At 43.4% G+C, this 20,418-nt stretch overlaps 1 protein-coding gene across 12 annotated transcripts in view; it reads left to right on the forward strand.

The window, feature by feature from the left end:
* The first annotated feature begins 3,196 nt into the window (after nucleotides 1-3,196).
* The window catches only part of camk2g2 (calcium/calmodulin-dependent protein kinase (CaM kinase) II gamma 2), a 50,839-nt gene continuing 33,617 nt past the window's right edge, over nucleotides 3,197-20,418 (forward strand). For all 12 annotated transcript variants that reach the window (XR_004611111.1, XM_034551325.1, XM_034551314.1 and 9 more), the window contains exons 1-2: nucleotides 3,197-3,387; nucleotides 4,581-4,675. Coding sequence is in view for 11 of the 12 variants with exons in the window: in XM_034551325.1 (XP_034407216.1) it covers nucleotides 3,323-3,387; nucleotides 4,581-4,675 (160 nt within the window). In the remaining variant the exon portion in view is untranslated. The remainder of the gene's footprint in view (nucleotides 3,388-4,580; nucleotides 4,676-20,418) is intronic.

A 20,418-nucleotide genomic window follows, 5' to 3' on the forward strand; every position in this document is an offset into this window, starting at 1 on the left:
TACCTCACTGGAGTGTGTGCAGCTGTAATCACCCACAAACACACACACTTAAACATGGTGCCAAGAGGATATATTAATACCCTTCATGAGATATTCATGAAAGCTCAGATAAACCTTTACAGTGCAGCAGGCCGTTACATAACGCCTATAATTCCCTGTCTCTCATACAATGATGCTCCAGTTTACAGTTTAAATCCCTAAAACTGCGTATGAGTCGGATCGAAGCCTCGACTACCTTAAAAAATCTCTACTGGCTGCTCTAGATTATAAACTGCAGGAAATTAGATATCTGCTATCAAACCTCTTTGAACATGGATTTATGTCTCTCTTTTGGATACATTTTAGGTGTATGTATTTTCTAATTCTTTGTAAAATTGTGTTTTTTGTAAATTACTGTGGGGAAGACACACTGGTCCTGATTAAATTAGGGCACAAATTATGATTGTGAAAAGCAAAAAAGATCATTGTGAAATATGAAGATGTTTGAGTACAATTAAATAACGTTTTTTCTCACACATTTGTCACTTTTTCAATGAATAATCTTAATTTTTATTTGATTTCAACAAAACAACTCAGAAGCAAATATAGGCACACTTTACACTGCATGTCTATCTTGGACAGGCATCTGTGTTATAGAAAGAAAATATAAAGTTGTTTTTATTGCAAGAGTTTGGAAAAGGCTGCATTAACTGTTGCAAAATATGATTTGTAAAATGGTTCATTAAAAAGGGAGAAAAACAAACAAGGTTCAAGGTTTTTTATTTGCCATCTGTGCCTAGACCAGCAGTCCAGACACATCGGAATTATTTTTGCAGGGTTCTCCGAGTCAACAGAGGTACAAAACAAACACACTATAATAATAATAGTAACCGTAATAATAATAGAAATATGAAAAATATATTTTTTTAAAAACACTGTACAAAAGACACACTGTACATAGTAGTAAAGTGTATGCAGTATTGACAGTATTAAGTACAGGAACAGGTTATCAAAAATAAACATAAGAAAGGAAAGGAGAGTGCAGAGATAATAAGTAGGTAAGTAGGCTAGTGCTGTACCTAGCTTGTAAAAAGAAAGAAAGAGGGGGAAGGGGACAGTTCTATGGGGATTCTCCAATGATTCCCTCTGCTCTTTTACTACAGCGCTGCACATACATAGAGTCCATGGACGGAAGTTGTGTCCCTGTGATCCTCTCCGCAGTCCTTATGAGCCTTCCTCTCTGCCTGTGTGGTGTTCCCATACCACACAGCGATGCCTGCGGTGAGGATGCTCTCTATCAGTCCTCTATGGGCCTGGGTGAGAGGGCGACGGTTCAGACCAGCTTTCCTGAACATCCTGATGAAATAAAGCCTTTTCTGGGCCTTTTTCACTGTGGCTGTGGTGTGAAGAGTCCAGCTCAGGTCAGATGTCACCTGCATTCCCAAAAATCTGTACCCGTCAGCCCTCTCCACCTCAGTCCCTTTAATGATGTGAGGCTGTAGAGGGGGAGGGTTCTTCCTGAAGTCCAGTATTATTTCCTTGGTCTTGTTTGTGTTGAGGATGAGGTCGTTCTCCTCTCCGTAGACCAGGATGTTGTTCACCAGGGTCCTGTAGCCCGACTCATCCCCGCTCCCCTTGATGAGCCCCAGGACGGTGGTGTCATCGGCGTATTTGATAAGGATGGTGTTGTCCTGGGTGGAAGTGCAGTCATAGGTGTACAGGGTGAATAGTTTGGGGCTAAGGCAGCAGCCCTGTGGGGATCCTGTGCTGACTGTGAGCTTGGTAGACACCCGTCCTCCCATTCTCACCACCTGGGGTCTTTCTATCAGAAAGTCCAGAATCCAGTTGCAGGTGGGAGTTGGGACGCCGAGGTCTGTCAGCTTCTTGATTAGATCCAAATAGTGAATCTTTATTGTCTCCTGGTTCCACATTTTAAGTGGTGACTAATCACCCTTTTTTGGGAAACCCAGTTCAGCACATTAAACCATTTCATGGGGCATGCAGATAATTTTTTTCTTGCCAATATTAAAATATTGCGGCATCACATGGCTTGGTCTTCGAAGGATGCTCCTCTTTTCAGCCGTTCTGGCGTCAGCTTATACCTTTGCGCAAATAGGTCGAAGATGGAAGGGAGAGACGGTGAAACTGAACTTGGATCTGTAGCTCCTGGTACACCAGCAAAGATCTCGCGTGGCTTACATCCCACCTCTACTGCTGTTGCCAGATGGGAGAAAGCAGTAAGAGGTCTCACTCTGCCGTTATTTCAGGTTTCGGGAAGACAACGTGAAGCCCATGAAATTAGGTTGGATAAAAACTTAAAAATTCACCTCAGAAATACATCTTTTTTTTTTTTACTATTTGCTGTGTGAAGACATTGGGAGTAAATACATTTACTTTAGCAGTGTGAGTTGTAATCCACGCTTCTCTGCTTTGTTTACATAGTGCACGCCCCTCTGGCTAGCCCGTGGCCACCATTCAGCACTGCACTTGCGGTGATAATGCCGTCCCGACCGCCATTGTTGTGGAGACATAGCACACACATGTCACCATGTTGAGAGCCATTTTGAATTTAGCACCGTTATCAATAATGTCATTTTTAGGTTATTTTAGAAAAGAAGACTACATTTCAAGCCACACCCCTTTTTTTCAGTTACCCATCTAATTAGACTTCATATCAGCATGGCTTATCAGAGACTATTTTAAGCTAGTGGCAAGGCTCTAGGGATGCAGATGTTGGTCGGTCCACCACTTGGGTCCAAACTGAAATATCTCCAAGAATTGTCATGACATTTAGTACAGACATTCATGTTCCCTTAATGATGAAATGTAATACCCTTGGGGATCCCTTCACTCTCTTTAATGTCCCAATCAGGTCAACATGTGTATGTGTCCAATACTTTGGTTTCATGACCAAATACCCTTCGAGTGATCTGGATGTTTTTATCTAGTGTTGACTCCAAAAAACACTTTTGTTCATTGAGTGACTTAAAAAAAGGAAACAAAGGATCAAATAGAAAACGTTACAACCACAACATATTACAACAGGTCAGGCATTGTATTAGATAGCTAACGCCCACTTTTACAAACCAATTAAAAATGAATTTCCATTTATTTTCTCTTTTTTTAAACAGAGTGGCACATGGTCCTAATAGAGGATCTTTGTTACTACAGCTAGTCTGCTCTCTCTCTCTCTCATCTCTCCCCTCCCACTCCTCTCTCAGAGCTCGAGCCTCTCTTCCCCCTCTAAGCATTGACGAGTTCTCCTCTCGAAACCTGCGCGAAGCGGCCACTGAAGCGCGAGGCGATTTTTTTCCCCCCTCTCTCCCCCTACACTTCAGTCAACATGGCTACAATTGTAACCTCGACCAGATTCACAGACGAATATCAGCTGTACGAGGAACTCGGAAAGTAAGCGACCACCGCCGCCGCTGCTCTTGTTGCATTCGTTGTGTGTGTGTGTGTGTGTGTGCGCGTGCACGTTTACGTTTTTCTCCTGCCATTGTGCGCGTTTACTTCAGTGTTGACAATTCAGGAGCGGGGCTGTCAAAAACATGGAAGGGTAGGAGAACCACCTCAGCAACAATGCGCTGTTCGCACTACAAAGGCTCGTGGACGCGTGAACGAGGCGTATCGCACCGCCGCGGCTCCTGTACACCCCCCTCCCCCCCCCCCCCCCCCCCCCCCCAAAAAAAGGTGTCCAAGCATCCGCGTAGAGGACCAACTTGTTTGTGAATTTTATCCGCAGGTATTGCACGCGTCGAAAACTCGTTTGCACGCGCACCCGTTGCTTGGTGGAATCCTCGCGCTCCTCTTCAATCATTTAGCTGTTTGTTTTTTTTTGGTGTGCATTTCTTAGCAGACTGCAGGGCTACTGTTTATGTCAAGACACCACCAAAAAAACAAAAAGGGGTAGCCGTTGCACATATTGTCTGCGCGCACCACACGTATATGTGCATGCGCGTGGGATTAAAACATGAAAAGGACGCAAACGTTGCAGTGTGTGTGTGTGTGTGTGTGTGTGTGTGTGTGTGTGTATATATTCTGGCTACAAAAACGCCACTTTGTAACATCTAATCTGTGTGCGTGCGGCTAATGGAGCCGCTCCACCTTCTCATCCAGCCGACAGCGTGACTTTAGAGGAGGCGTACTGTGCAAGGATGAAAAAGAAATGAAACGCAGCCATGCTGGAAAAAGACTTGGATCAACGTTGATTCTACCTCTTTTTCCTCCTGCACTCGCGTGTCTTCCTGTGAGCTCATGACCCCGGGGTCCTTCCGCAATGAAACAACCCCTCTCTCACCTCTCTGTCAAGCACTAGTAGCCAGGACCTCTCCTCTCATGCACATATCAAGACTGTGTTAATTATGCATGTGACTTCCTTCTCTTCCCCCCTCTCTCTTCATGTGTGTGTGTGTGTGATTCATGCAGTGCACTCAAGTGTGTGACAAGTTCACACACTTTCCCCCCTGCGACACACACACACACACACACACACACACACACACACACACACACACACACACACACACACACACACACACACGTGATGGAGAGTTTTATGTGAGAAGTGGTTTCACTGATCTTTATTTTTCCTGCTCCAGGGGGGCCTTCTCTATCGTCCGCCGTTGCGTCAAGAAGTCCACCGGCCAGGAGTATGCTGCTAAAATCATCAACACAAAAAAGCTCTCGGCCAGAGGTAAGTACAGCGGACATCCGTTGTGTTGCCGTCCGGGAGCAGCGCTGCTCTGTAGTTTTGCTTCCTGAAGAGCAGCAAATCCAGGGGCTCCTCAGAGATTCCTGAAGAGCTGGAGGCTTTTTGGCAGAGCTGGGCTTAAGTTGTGCTGTGAGGTTCAGTGGGCTTCAGCAGCTGTCCACAACCGTTTTGGGTTTGTTATGGTTACCATTGGCCTTTTTCTCATCAGCTTGACCCTACCCTAAAATATCCTCAACTTTTACGGCAGCTCGTCGGAAGAGATCGAATAAAGTTCCCGTCTTAATCGCGTCGGCTGCGATAAACGCTGCACTTTGCACGCTCCATACAACCGAGACCTCCCGTGCTGTGAGGAGCCGTGAGCCTTTTTATGTCAGGGTGTAAATATTCATTGAAGATATAGAAAAACATTTATAGATGTTATATCAGTCCTTCAAACGTGGGTTTTGAGGGAACGGCAACGTTATGCTAAAAACAAGTCAAACTGGGCCAGAAACGCCAGCAGTCGATTGATCAAACCGGCTTTCGACAACCAACCCAAACCCCCCCCACCCCCTGCCCCCGGGTTAGTCAAATTTACTGAGTGACTTCCTGGTCAAACTTAACATACTTGTAATTGCACACAGTGTCCTTTAGCCCCGCATTTATGCCTTTTTTTTGTATTTGAGTCACAGATGTGTGGCTCAAATGTGATGATAAAACGCATCCAAAACTACAACGTGTGTTTGTGTGCATCCGTGTCAGTGTTTTAACACATGTTGAAATATCACCACCTGCGCTACAGTGTTTGTGGCAGATGTGTTGTCATCGGCTTGCCTGTTGCGCTGCCTTGTGTCTGTCACGGTGTTCCTGTTGCCATCCGAGCATTACTGTGTCTTAAACCTCGTGGTGGTTGTTGCATGTGTTTGCACATGAATTTCGTCGAATTTCGCCGTCACTGTGCGAGTGCGTGTGCGCGTGCGTGTGTGTGTGTGTGTGTGTGTGTGTGTGTGTGTGTGTGAAGATGCAGGCTGAATTGTCCCACCCCCCTCCGCTGCCCTTCTGTTTCTCTCAAACACCCTCATTTTAATGCAACAGCAGGGGTGAAACTCCTCACCACATAGGCTGTGTGTGTGTGTGTGTGTGTGTGTGTGTGTGTGTGTGTGTGTGTGTGTGTGTGTGTGTGTGTGTGTGTGTGTGTGTGTGTGTGTGTGTGTGTGTGTGTGTGTGTGTGTGTGTGTGTGTGTGTGTGTGTGTGTGTGTGTGTGTGTGTGTGTGTGTGTGTGTGTGTGTGTGTGTGTGTGTGTGTGTGTGTGTGTGTGTGTGTGTGTGTGTGTGTGTGTGTGTGTGTGTGTGTGTGTGTGTGTCGTGGTCACAATTATCACACAAACACATAGACTGCTGCGCTTTTCTCACTTGAAGCACAGTCGCACACGTTTTCTCTCACCTACTTAACGGTTCTCACGCTTCGCTGTGCGTACGAAGACCTTTCGGTGTACAGTTTCTCATTGTGAAATGTACACGCATTGGTCTCTCCTTCAGTTCCTCGTCATACGAGGAAAGAAAGATGAGCAGGTTTTAAACTAGGAATCATATTGTGATTAAATCCTTCATACTGACTCAGACTTCTCGGCTCGTCACCTCACAACAAAAAGGGTCCTTCTGTGTGGAGTTTGCACGTTCTCCCCGTGGCAGCGTGGGTTCCCTCCCCGGGTTCTCCGGCTTCCTCCCACGGTCCAAAGGAATGCAGCTCGGGTTAATTGGAAACTCTGAACTGCCCGTGTGAATGTGAGCGTGTCTCTATATGTGCCCTGCCTTCGCCCAATGTCAGCTGGGATCGGTATTTATTTTTGGAATAAATAAATATACATATATCTCTGCTCGTTAGTGTTTGTAAACACTGAACGCACAGTATATTGGCATTAGTGGTTTGATTGTTGGACTACTTTAGAGTATCGCTTGTACTTACAAAGTGTGTGTGTGTGTGTCTGTCTGTCTGATTAAGCCGTGTTCTCTGCAGCTCGGGGAGGGCACATTGGCTGGCGGGGAGTTCAGCGATTACGGCTGGGTCATGTGGCGTCACGTGCATGCGAAACCGTCGCTCAAGCAGACACTCGCACACACGCACACGTGGTCTGTCACTTCCACTGACGTTCAAACGGGCGCAGCGACACAGACGCACATCGTTAGGAACACACTACATTCAGTAACCCTTGTGATTTTTAACTTCATCTTCTATATTTTCTATTGTGGATACGTTTTCCTCATTAGTGAGTCGTGATTTTTATCTTTGAAAAGCAAAAGTCGGTTCAGTTTATTTATAGCTTTAAGTAATGTACTTTAAGGGTTTAATGTTTTGATTAGCTGACTGATCTTCATTTGAACAATTCAACAGTTTGAGAAAAAGGCTCATTCGCTTTGTGACCGTCAGATGAGAAGATTGACATATATAGCTAAGCCAGTTAGCTTATTTTAGCATGAAGACTGGAGACAGCGTGAGGTATCTAAAGTAAGTCAGTAAAGCCGCCTACCAGCACCTCTAAAGTTCACTCATGCTATATCTTGTTTGTTTAATCTGTAAAAACCCCAATTACCCTTTTCACTGGGGGTTAATCCTTGGCCAGTTACTTCCTGGAGTCTCTGCTGGTTGTTTAACTAGAAATAATCTGACCCATAAAAACGGTCGTTTTTATACCTCCAGATACGTCCGTCTGTTCCTGCAGTCCAAGGCTACTGATTCTGAAAGCTGCTGTAATACTTTGTTTTACACGTGTACACATCGGTGTACAGAAGTAGATGGTGACGCTTATTGTTGGCTCGAGGCGCGTCGGTGATGGCTCGATAAAAGTCGTGGGAAGCAGAAGAGAGAAGTGTGCTTATAAACTTATGGTGCTTTTACGTTAGCTGTGGAGGTCTCGCGAAACCTTTGCATATCTACACGTATATTAGCAAGTCAGCATTTTCTTTTGCCCAGTCAGCCTTCATCTGCTTTTCATTCAAGAGGGCTCGCTGTCACCATTGCCTCTTTACGTCTTCGGCTTTTAGAGCTTTTTTGCTGAAAAGAGCTGCCTGCTATGGAGGAACACAACACTGGGAGTGGCGAGTCAAAAATACTGAACAGTCAGTCAGTGGGCCTAACAACAATACAAATTAAATTAATGAACAAATAAATACATATTAAATAAAATACAAATGGTTTAAGTTGCAGGATTAACTCTGTACATCTGAAGGATCCCTGTTGGTTGTTAGCCACTGAAGCTGTGAGCCAGCAATGACACTCGCCTCAGGGGCCTGCGTTGATGGAGGCGTGTTGCTACAGGTGGAGTGAGAACTTAAAACACAAGCTAGGGAAACCGGTTATATTCACATCACCGTGGGTAACACTGCGGATATAGCTCTGTAGTAGCTTCTAGGAATGTGTACTTGCACATTTTGATTGACCTATATAATACCGCTCCAGATGTTGCTGCTTTGCATTGTCACAATTAACCCGGTTCAACTTGATGATCAACTCATTGCAACGAAGACGTCTGAACAGGGCTTCCTCACTTCCCTGACATCTACATTCCTTTTGGGTGTCCTCTTGAGATTACAATGATCTATTTGGCCGCAACTGATTTTGTTATTGGTTAATTGGCCAATTCTTTGAACACTTAAGCGTATAATTGTTTGGTCTTTATGAGATCCTAAAATAATTACCATAACATTTTCCCAGATAAACAATCCAAGAATATTAATTATTCTATTACAGAAGACAAACCTGCAAGCACATCTATCTAATTGAGTAATTTCTTAAAATAAACCTTTGTCACAAGTTTTCATTCTTAACCACTGAAATGCCAAAACCCTCAAGCGTCCAGCTTCTCAAATGCGAACACTTGCCTCTTTTCTCAGCAGTTAATTGAATATCAGTTAATTGAATTCAGGCACAGTATTGAATGTAGGTCACTCGCCTTTTGGCAGCGCTCAGAGCCCAACACACATCCACTGGAGTCCTGCGGTTACGTAGTAAAAAGAAGAAAGTAGACTTGCCGTGTATAAAATAAGCTTCTGGTCGCCGGTTTCCCCGTGTGTGTGTGTGTGTGTGTGTGTGTGTGTGTGTGTTGCGAGTGAAACGCGAGCTGTTGCTGTTCCTGTGTGGAACAAAAACTCTTGTCGAATCGCTTTTAACACCCGAGGGGAAAACGCTGTTGATCAGTGTGATCCATCTCGACGGTGTTTCGTGTTTTTTTTTATTTTTAGTGACAAATTATGTGTCGCGTATTGTCTGTGTGTGTGTGTGTGTGTGTGTGGAACTGTGAAGGGAGTGTATTTTTAGTTGCACTGTTATTAGGTAAGGCCTTGTGATGTCGGGGGAAGAGAGAAGGGAGGGGGAGAGGCTGGCGGCACTCGTCCCGCTGTTGAATTATTGAGGCGCAAGGCTGCTCCGCTCTCGCTGAACACGGACAAGAGCTGAGGAGTGGACCCTCAAAGTCCTCTTCTGTGCGTCCTTTCTTTATCTCCTTTTTCTTTTTTCACGCTTCCTATCCTACTTTTGTCTCTTTATCTCTTTTCGCCACCCCTTCCTCCCTCTTTCTAGTCATCGCCGCTCCCCTCTCTGCAACGCTGCCACATCGCAGGCCATGCAGGCAGACCGTGTGTGTGTGTGTGTGTGTGTGTGTGTGTGTGTGTGTGTGTGTGTGTGTGTGTGTGTGTGTGTGCGTGTGTGTGTGTGTGTGTTTTTTCAAGCCTTTGGTTGGTTTGAAGTGCGCCCGCTGGAGGCTGATTGGCGGAGGGCAGATAAACATAGCAGAGCACCGCGGTGAATGTTTCATGGGACCAAATGTTAATATTTTATGAGAGAGAGAGTCGTATATGGAAAGATAGAGAAAGATGTAGATATGGAAAGGGAGAGTGAGCCGGTCAGGGTTATACGCTCCAAATCGCTGTAGCACTTGAATGTTGTTATTCTTCCCAGCATGCAAACCTTCCTCTTTTTTTCTTATCAAGGCTTTGAAACAACACTGTGTGTGTGTGTTGTGGTTCAACATGTTTTTTCGGGACTCTCCTGTCACATTCATCTTGCCCTCTTTTTCTCTCCTTATTTCCTAATTACTATCCCCACTGTCCAAAGCATAATGGTATCATACATACAAATGTAATTTGCCATTTACTTGTTGTGCTGGACAAAGACTCGGGGTGCTTATTGTTACTTTTTGAGGGGATTCATCTGTCACGTGAAAGGGAACCTACTGGTCTGTATGATTGCAGTGAACAAATGCAATGCAAATAAAGATAGTGATGTTAAAGGTCAGTACACACCGGATTGTTTCATGTCTGGAGCTGTTGTGGAGTGGATTTAGTCAGCGCTGCCTTTGTCAAGGTCTTGGAGCTACGGACTACGGAGCCTCAGTGTTGTTGTTGTTTTCTAAATATAATAAGTGTCCCTCAACCCGTTCTGCACAGCAAGTTTGGTTGATGCCTTTATTTGAGGTGCTAAACCTCATTATGAAAACAAAAATATTTGCACAAAAACAGAAAAAAAAGGTACAACACCAGAAGTGGTTGAATATTTCTGTCGGTATGTGAGATCACACACACACACACACACACACACACACACACACTCTCGTATTTAGTTAAGATGGGTCCAGGTACAAAGTTTCCCCTGTTTTATTTATTTTATATTACAATGGTGGCAAACGCTGTAAAAAGTACACACAACATCCCATCAGGCTTTCAGACTTTTAGGCCATGCTGGGTGACAGACACTTGCTCTTTGCTTCCTGTGATGTCTGGCACATCTGAAAAAAGAACAAAAACAGAAAGAGAGAGACAGACAGAAGTGGTGGTCGACCCCCCCCCCCCCCCCCCCCCCCCCCCCCCGTAGGCTCCAAAAGCTCTTAGCTGACACCTAGACGTGCCAAAAATATTAAGAAAAGAGAAAATACAGGCAGAAAGCAACCCCCCCCTGCATTTGCTGTTCTTTAAATGGAGAGGGTTTTTATTGAGATTATTTATTACCACAGTTGGAAGCAATAAAGCTGGAGATGCATCCTGTGTGTGTGTGTAAACAGTCTTCAAAATGTACTATTTGTGTCTTATTGCTTTTCTTTCTCTCTACCTCATAACATTTTCACACATGAACTAATTCACTTGCCTACTGTGTGAGCTAAACGTTAAGCTAAACTCTTTTAGATTTCTACCTGAAAAATGATAGAACCTTGAAGGTTTTTTTTATTATTTTTTTTAAACCTACTTTTGTATCAATATTTTTGTAAATCCGATTTTTCTCCCATTTATATTTAAATTACTTGCGTGTTTTTGCTACTTTCACTACATCACTCTCTTGCTCTAATTTCACTCCATAATCTTCTTTTTAACGTTGATTATTTTTATTTTTTGACGACAACATGGACCTTTGCATATCTAATCATTATATCGGTGTACACTGTTGTATAATAATATAACCAGAAACACAAACGCACATATGCACACACAACATGCTATTGGTTCACCATCATTATCTCCATTTACATGAACGTGTCTTTGCACAGGGCCACTGTTTTCTCAAGAGCAGGATGTTTGACTAGCCGAGTTTATTGTTGTCGTTTGTGTGCGTCGCCCTGACCGTTATGTCGGTCAGTAGTTTCACCTTAACAATTGCCTGCGGGCTCTTAGCCAAGTTAAAATTGTTTGATAATCCTCGCTGAAAGCTGGCAACAGCTTGTAGTATCCCAATACGTTTGCTCAATGGAGCGCGCGGCTACGTCGTTGGGTTGAAGTGTGTACTCCTGTTGGCACGGCACCGGCACAGTCGGTGCGTTTGTGTCTGGCTTCCAAGGTGGAAATCAAATCAGCCTTTCTTCATAAAAGTGTTCTCACAGTAATCCTATTAAGAGCCTGCTGCCTCGACACTTTTGTGGCGTTGTGGGGGGGACGCAGGTTTTGTGAATTGAAGCACAACCTTCAGTTGATCGCCAGTGGATTATAATTACAGGATAACGGGGGATCACCCTTTCCAATGATCCAGAACTAGGAGCTTTTTAGATTGAAAAATAGTAACTTGCATCATATCTTTCTCCTTAATTGGCTAAATAGTTGGTATGTATTTAATTAATCCAGTACTTGCCATATAATATATACATACATACATACATACATACATACATACATACATACATACATACATTGCAGTGTGTGTGTGTATATACTGAATACTTATGACCATGTGATATTTCAGTTTTTCTTTTTTAATAAATTTTTTTCAGTTTTTTTTTTTCAGTCAAGATGGGGTGCTGAGTGTACATTAATGAGAAATAAAATGAACTTTTTTGATTTTAGCAAATGGCTGCAATGAAACAGAGTGAACAATTTAAATTGTACTGTATACCCACTGTATACAGTATATAATGTATGTCCCACCCTTTCCAGGTAGATTAAATATTTTCATAGTTCTTGCCCTGCTGGACGACCAAACATTTTTAAACATGGCCTCAACAGCGCAGCGATAATTCTGAATGAAAATATAAATAAATATACGTAATTGTTTAAATCACTGGCAAGCGACGATGATATACTGTACCTGGAAGTGGACTAATCCATTTGAACCGATGCATGCAGCAGCAATAAAAACACTCACGCAGCTCATTGCTCACACAAAGCGTCGTAATCCTGCACTGTGTCAACTCAAGCCCATACAGGGATCCTGTGTGTTGTGGCCCATCTTTGCATGAACAACAAATGAGTTGTTCCACAAGCTCCAAAATCAATATCAAACATTGCGGACGCTTTTGTATGAATGGGAGAGCAGACCGGGCAATTTTTAATGACTCTAATTATTTGCTTTTGATAAGGATTAACTCTCAAAGGCTGTACACTGCTCAGCTGTCCGACGCGATCTACGTCAGCTGTCGCTCTTTACACGGTATTACTGGTTGCATTAAATCTGTTTTGAACTCTTCATGTGTCGCTTCACGTCTTACCAAAAGGACTGGCACTCTCCACACACAACAGAGGCCATTATACCTTCTCTCAGGGAATAACCATGAGATTAGTGTGTGTGTGTGTGTGTGTGTGTGTGTGTGTGTGTTTGAACAACTCTCAGATCTGGTCATTGTCCGGGTCGAACCATGTCGCCCTGGAACAGCCGCTCATCAGTGATTAGTTATCACTAAGCGAGGCTCAAGGCTGCACTCTGACACATCAAGGCTGGGAACCCGCGCAGTGTTTATTTATGTGCTGGAATAAAGGTGCCAATATTTGCCTCCAGCTCTATTCTTAGGAGTCGTTTGGGTGTCATCATCGCGCACATTTCTTGGGCAATTTTGAGCCAATAGCAGCTAGCTTGTCTCAACTGAGAAGTGAACGTGCGTTATTAGAAACGCTGCCGTCGTACCTCGAATTCTCCAGTTTAAAAAAAATAAATTAAAAGCCGTTGTTGAAAAAATGGTCAGCACAAGCAAATAATGGTTGGTTATTAATAAAAGCCAAATAAAGAGAACATATCTGTGCACAAATAGTTCACAAGGTAGTCGTTCCTCACCACCAGTTCTCTGCACTAATTAATTTTTTTTTTATTGCATGCACCTTCCTCATCAAAATATGTTGCTACGTTACCCACAATGCAACTCAATTGCATACATTTTGAACTTGAAATGTTGAGTTTCATTGGCAGTAGCTTGAGAATGAACAACAATAGACAAATGAATGACAACGATTGAGTTATGTCATATTCACTATTCTGCTGTTATGACTTGAATTGGTGCTCTGGAAATGTACATTACACATAATGTATCAAGACAAAAGGGTAAACACAGATGAGTCGTAGGAACAAAAGACGGCAAATTAAAACCGATCAGGAAGGATTATAGCTCCAATACGGTGAACTAGTAAAGTAAGGTTAGTAGTAAAAGGAGGACGAGGACTAAAAGAGGGTGAATTAGAAATAAAAGCCTGTTTTTTAAATGAGATTTGCTCTGCAGTTGGGGCGAAGAGGTCTCTGCAAGTAGTTGAACATTTACCATTTGCCCTTTTAGCCTTGACATAATAATTGAGCCTTTGAATCTGTTCTGATAAAAGGATGTATGCCATAAAATAAATTTAAAAAAAAAGCATCAGGAGTCTTGACTCCATGCTTAAAGAATAGCACATGTTTAGTGAATTAAATACTTTGTCACCATCACCCAGTTGACATGATAGTTCCACAACATGTCATGCTTCTGGCTGCAGTCATACAGGCTGCTTTGTGAAGATGAATGGCTCAAAACAGCCTTTTTAAAAAAAAATATATATATATTTTTTTTAAACTAGCAACAGGCTCACTCAGCGCTAATGCTCGTAAGCTTTAAAATGTACTTTGTGCCATTTTGGCGCGATGAGCTGGCAGAGGAGCTGTGATGAATCTTAATTTAATCTCGTGATGCATTTGCTTAACCACAGAGCGGTTGAGATAACTAGGAGAAAGAAAACGGGACTTAAGAAGTATGTAAGAAACCACAGGTGTCTGCTGTTTAAGTGGATTTGAAGTCAGTGTTATCACTTCCACTCGTGAGAAGGACTGTCAAACCTTTGCATACAGGGCAGCTTTTCTGATCCATTATGTTAAAATAACAGTTTGGGGTCACTGGACAACAACGATGAGATGAGAGGATTTTCTCAGTGCAGATTTAATGAAAAATGAAGGTTACAAAGTGGTTTCTACACAATACTAGAATACCTTTTTTAATATGAAAATATTTCACTTTATTGGTGGCAGTGTCCAAATTCTTCTACTTATCCGATTAATCTCTTTTCATCTCGTCCTACATAAAAAGGTCATGACCTCCACTAGTCCATCACTTTGGGTACCGTCTGAAACAGGAGGCCGTAAAATGTCCAATACAGTAGGGATTTGATTTAATGAACCTAATTAGGAAAATAATTAGTTTTTTTTTTGTGTATTTAAAATGTACTAGCAATTAATTTTCTGTTGATTGACTGAAAACTACCGAGCTCTAAACTATTAATTAGGCAATACAAGCTATTTGTATTTCTCTTAGTGTGTGTGTGTGTGTGTGTGTGTGTGTGGAGGAAGTTTAAAGAAAGTGAAGCTGTCCTCATATTCGTTATCCTGCTGGTCAGGAAGAACGTTTTCTAATTAAACGCTGGAATGGGGAGCTGGCAGAGACACACAGACTCTTTTCACAAGCAACCTGATGTTGTTCTCCCAGCGGGTCAGCTGAGGTCAGATTTAAGCTTCATTTCATTGCTCAAAAGACACGCGGGACGTAATGCACAACAGAGAACTCTGTGGTGAACAACAGAAGGCTACACGGCGTGCGACTCCGATACCTTTCAGACACCAACAGGCCCACGCACGGTTGTTTTTCAGAAAAAGCATGAAAGAACATCGGCCCCGCTTTTTGCAGACGGGGGAGCATTTGAGAAGAAAATTTAGCAGTCATTTTCCACGGCTGTGTGAAACCGTGATAAAGCAAAAGGTCAGGACGGCCGTATTAAAAGTGGTGAGGCAAGAGCTCAGGTGCAGAGGAATTAGGTCTAGACTAAACACATGACAATCTGGCAGGGGACAAGGGAAAGAGAGTGTGTGTGTGTGTGTGTGTGTGTGTGTGTGTGTGTGTGTGTGTGTGTGTGTGTGTGTGTGTGTGTGTGTGTGTGTGTGTGTGTGTGTGTGTGTGTGTGTGTGTGTGTGTGTGTGTGTGTGTGTGTGTGTGTGTGTGTGTGTGTGTGTGTGTGTGTGTGTGTGTGTGTGTGTGTGTGTGTGTGTGTGTGGAAAAACCACAGGTGTAGGTCATGAGTCATTAAGGAGGCAGAGGAGTGGCTGAGGGCAGGTGAAGGGAATGAGTAATTAACAGACACAGAACTAACGGGGTGTTACAGTATGCTGCGAACCAAAACCATCAGGTAGCGGGTTCATCTAAACACTCCGGTGTGTCGCCAGGTGAGAAAATGCTGCAGTTGGCTGCCTGTTATGGGTAACCCTCTGAGCACAAGGGATATTGGGGAGAGAGAGAGAGAGATGGAAGCTTTTAAGCTTGTCGCCATGCTGATGTTAGTATATTTTCTCAAAGCACCTCTGGGCCTAAATCCAGCCTCACAGAGCTGCTATGGCTGTAAACGCTTGTCTTTTTTCCTTTTCTGTTCCTTGACTTGGAACTGGTGTCCGTCTCTGTCTTAATTAGCATACCGCCGAGCACACGGATGAAAACGGTGTCTTTTTCGGGTGGAAAAGGTGTGGGATCCTGAGGATCGGGTGCTGTAAATAGTTGAAAGATGGAGAATGAAGGAAGTATCTGCTGTCTAATGGTGATGGCTGGGAGTGTCATATTTTTATCGCTCCCCGTGTCATCGGCGTCTCCTCGTCGTATTTCCATCTCTACGCCGACGTGAGCCTCGGCGTTGACCCACTGACACCAGACCGACTCCTCACAGCGACGGGACGTTGATGGAGAGAGCTGCGACGGGAACGGAGGCGATCGGTGTCAGAAACTCACCTGCGCCTGTCTGGTTTCTCTGTACGCCTCCATCTGTCAGTCTTTCTCTGTGTCTGCGTCTTCACTTTCTGTCTCATTGTGTGTCTGCCTCACTGCTTGGCGATGCGGGGCCGGGTCGGTGTGATTCAGGGCTGTAAGCCAGAGGAGAATTTGGATCTATTTATAGTCTCGTCTGCTCTCTGGGCCACACTGACCCCGAAGTCTGTCTGTTTCTGACAGTCTGTCATTCATTTATCTCCCATCAGTTGGGTTTCCTTTTATCCTGTTGTAGCCTCAGATAGAAAGACATTACCCCTCCAGTGTTTAACAAGCTCTACCTCTAATTATCTTGCGGAGAGCAATCAAGATGTACACACACACACACACAAACGAGAAGAAAAACAAGTATATATATATATATATATATATATATATATATATATATATATATATATATATATATATATATCTTTCATATGGTCGCAGCTCCATAACCAACATCAGATTCAGTTCATCATCCTTATCGTTAAAAAAAACGTTTTCTAAAACACACCCAGTTTTATCCCATGTGTTTGTTTGTGAAAGAGGACTGAGAGCCTCCAAAAGGGTTCTCAGTGTATTTGGGTTGTGTTGCTTTGAGAGAGTGTGTGTGCGTGTGTGTGTGTGTGTGTCCGTCCGTCTGTCTGTCTGTCTGTCTGTCTGCCGGTAGGAAACAAAGCTGAGAGAAATGCTTTTAGTATTCATTGACCTCTCTGGAAAGTCACTAAAGACTTTAAATGGAATCACTAGGTTATCTAATGGCTTTGCTCGAAAGAACAATGTGTGCAACAACAACAACAACAACAACAACAACAAATACTCTTAACAGCCACTGAAATGCACATAGATGCACTCTTATACAATATACTTCTTGAAGTGTGAAAATGTGAAAGCAAACACCATCTATTGGGTGGTTTGGCTCATTCATTTTTGCTCGGTAAATAATTATTGTTATTGTCTTAAACAACGCAAACGTTGTCACATATATTGTCGTGTAGTCCAGAGGACGGAGTTCATGATGTATCGCAGAACTGACTGAGGAGTGACTTCAGTAACGCGGGGCACGATATCAGTATTGTTGGGTCGTAGTCGTATGCGACGACTTTTGGAAACGAAAGCATGCTGCCCACGAATCGAGTCCTCGTGCTTTAATATCCTGCTATGCTGACGGTGCGGGTTGCCAGGACGGCAAATTCTGCAAAAAACATCTGCGGCAGAGCACAATGACGCCACCCCGGCTGTGGTTGAACTTGTCTTCTCAAGGCAACTTGTGTGATTGGATTGGATTAGAACCCAGCTGCGTCGGCGTGTGCGTCCATGTATGTGGGTCCAGCGGCCGTGAACACGCACGTGTCTCTCTTTGTCGACATGTCAATGCGACCCGTCTGATCAGATGGTGATCGGTCAAAGGAGCGGCTGTAAAACTGTGGACTAAAATGATTAATTTCCTGTACATTTCTTCTCGCAGTATAAGTGGACTTATTTTTATTGAGAAATAGCAGCTGACTAAGTAATAAAAGTCCCCCCCCCCCCCCCATTTAAAGGCTTTTATTTTGAAGCAGTACATTTGGCAAATGTCAGCAGGTCTCAACCCCGGTTTTACTCCTCTCTTCCCTCTGCTCTCCTTGTGGGTTTTTATACGTTTTTATATATTGTGTCCACTTGTTGTCCGCACCTCCACTGAGATCCACATTTTAAAGTGAGCCCGGCCAGTTCGGCACGTGTTCTGTCTGATTGGATCCCAATGCGAGCTCCGTCCGACACTTGATGCGCCCTGGAGCGATCAGTTGACACAAGTCACATTGAAAAGACAAGAGTGACCCCGGCTAATACCGCCTGTCAGAAAAAAAAATGACAATGTTTTGTGTTTGTGTGTTTACTCTCTGTGCTCAGTTAGTGTAAAATATTATCTGTGTCTTTCCCTGAATCAGAATCCGCTTTGTTTTGGCAGGTTTGAGTATAAATACTACACATTTGACCATTTGGTCCTTTTTATTCTCATTGTCCATACACATGAAATAGAAATACAGCTGAAAATAAGGACAAACTAAAACATTAAGCTGTTATGTATTGTGCATACCAATAGGTGAAAGAAGATAACTATAGATATGAAATTTATACATTTATAAACATTAAAACAGTTTCTGTAACTTGTAAACGATAATACTGGAAATGTGCTGTGATACATATACTATATGCAGGCAGATGTGAATCGCTCTACACAGGTGGAGGAGTTATGGATCATTCAAAATGGGGCTGAAAGACTTCATCCATCCTTTCATCGCCTGCTCCAGTCAGTTCAGAGCGTCTAGAGATGATGGAGAAATGAATGTTGTGCCACGCCGTCGCTCATCAATCACTCCCAATTGTGTTAAGTGCTGCGCGTTGTGCTTTACGGAGCAGACAATATGATGTCACATCTCTATGGAAAGCTGTAAAAGGGGTGGGTGGGTGGGTGTGTGGGTGGGGATGATGATGATGATGAAGGCAGGCTATGTGTTTGGCTCTTTCACTATCGATTTCAAATCCTAGTTGGATAGAAGATAGAAAAGTTAGCGAGGAGCCTGCACACCAGTTCTTCCTCCTCATGTCAAGACCAGTGTAGCCCGTCACACCGATGATGTCACCTAAAAGAAGAGGATGAGGCTATGAGGCACACAGGCTGTAGCTTTCTGTCCAATCTACACGCCGTCGCCAGTTTATTAGGTACACCTAGCCACAACTAATGCAGTCTAATAAAACAGTAAAAGCTGGCGTTATGAATTTTTATGTTTTAGTGAGTTGTTGATTTTGAACATTGGAGTTTGTGGTGCTGTAGAATTTTACGGCATTACACAGATGTTTCTGTTATTTATCGTGGATATAAATATGGTGGACAATGTACGATGTGACGGTTTCAAACCTAGTCCAACAAAACTCTGATGAATCCTCTTCTACGGCTGCTGAGTTTATGGTCAATGTGCTCAATTGTCACAGGGATCGTCATAGCGATGGAGTCTATCATGTGAATTCCTAGCTGTTAAATGATCATCTGTCATATTCTGTCATTGTGAAAGTAATATTTGCAATAGCAACCAAGTATGTATTGAGGAAGTGGATCAGATGGTTGTTATAAGTCTCTTTTTATTTTTAAAAAGAGACTTGGCCAATGGTGAAACTCTACGAACGAATGCTGTAATCTCTCGGTGACTCAGACCCCGCTTTGATCTTAAAACTGTCTTCAATTTCCCCGCGTTATTTTATGGTTTTGTCAGGTAATAGAGTTGATTTCATTGAAAAATTTATCAAACTGAGTTCCTCCTCAAATAAACACTGAAGCAGCACAAAAAAAAGGACGACAAAGAATAAAAAAAAATATATATTTTCTCTTGGGCCGCGGGTTCAATTCCCGGTCGGAGCGGTCCTTCTGTGTGGAGTTTGCATGTTCTCCCCGTGGCAGCGTGGGTTCTCTCCGGGCTCTCCGGCTTCCTCCCACAGTCCAAAGACATGCTGCAGGTTAATTGATCTCTAAATTGCCCATAGGTGTGAATGTGAGAGTGAATGGTTGTATGTCCCTACATGTGCCCTCGATGGACTGGCGGCCTGTCCAGGGTGTCCCCTGCCTTCGCCCTATGTCAGCTGGGATAGGCTCCAGCACCCCCGCGACCCTAATGAGGATAAGCGGTATTGAAAATGGATGGATGGATGGATATATTTTCTCTGTCTTAGTTGACTAACCGACTAAGAGGGAGCAGCACTAATTTCCAGTAGATCAATATCAGTTAAGGGCCTTTATTGCCGCTCTGTTAATCTGATATGTTGCATGTGATGTTTAGGTTTGATTATCAACTCAACCTTTTGTGCTGGTTTTTATAGAAAAACATAATATTTTTGTATAACGAGGAGTAGCCTGCTATTTTTTAACAGTGGTACCTTCTGTGTTTGACTTTTTGTTTCTATTCTTTTCGAAACAATTTGTCCCATTTGAAGCTTGTCTGTCTTTTGCAACTCCTCAGTCGTTTCTAGTGTCTCTAAGCAGCACGCTGCCAAGTCTCTCTGCCATCACAAGCATAATAAAGCCGTCATCTCAGGCCAGCAATACTATTTTCCCAGGCTGAGCCAACTTCTAAGAATACAGGCAGACAAAATAGCCCATTATGTCTCTGGGAAGAAGGTTGTGGAATGTCTGCAGAGAGCTTTTGATTTCTCGTCCTCGGACCACACTGGTCAGAATAAATCGTGTGTGTGTGTGTGTGTGGGGGGGGTCTCACCGAAAAG

The sequence above is a fragment of the Cyclopterus lumpus genome, chromosome 15 (genome assembly GCF_009769545.1).
Source record: "Cyclopterus lumpus isolate fCycLum1 chromosome 15, fCycLum1.pri, whole genome shotgun sequence".
Classification (NCBI taxonomy): domain Eukaryota; kingdom Metazoa; phylum Chordata; class Actinopteri; order Perciformes; family Cyclopteridae; genus Cyclopterus; species Cyclopterus lumpus.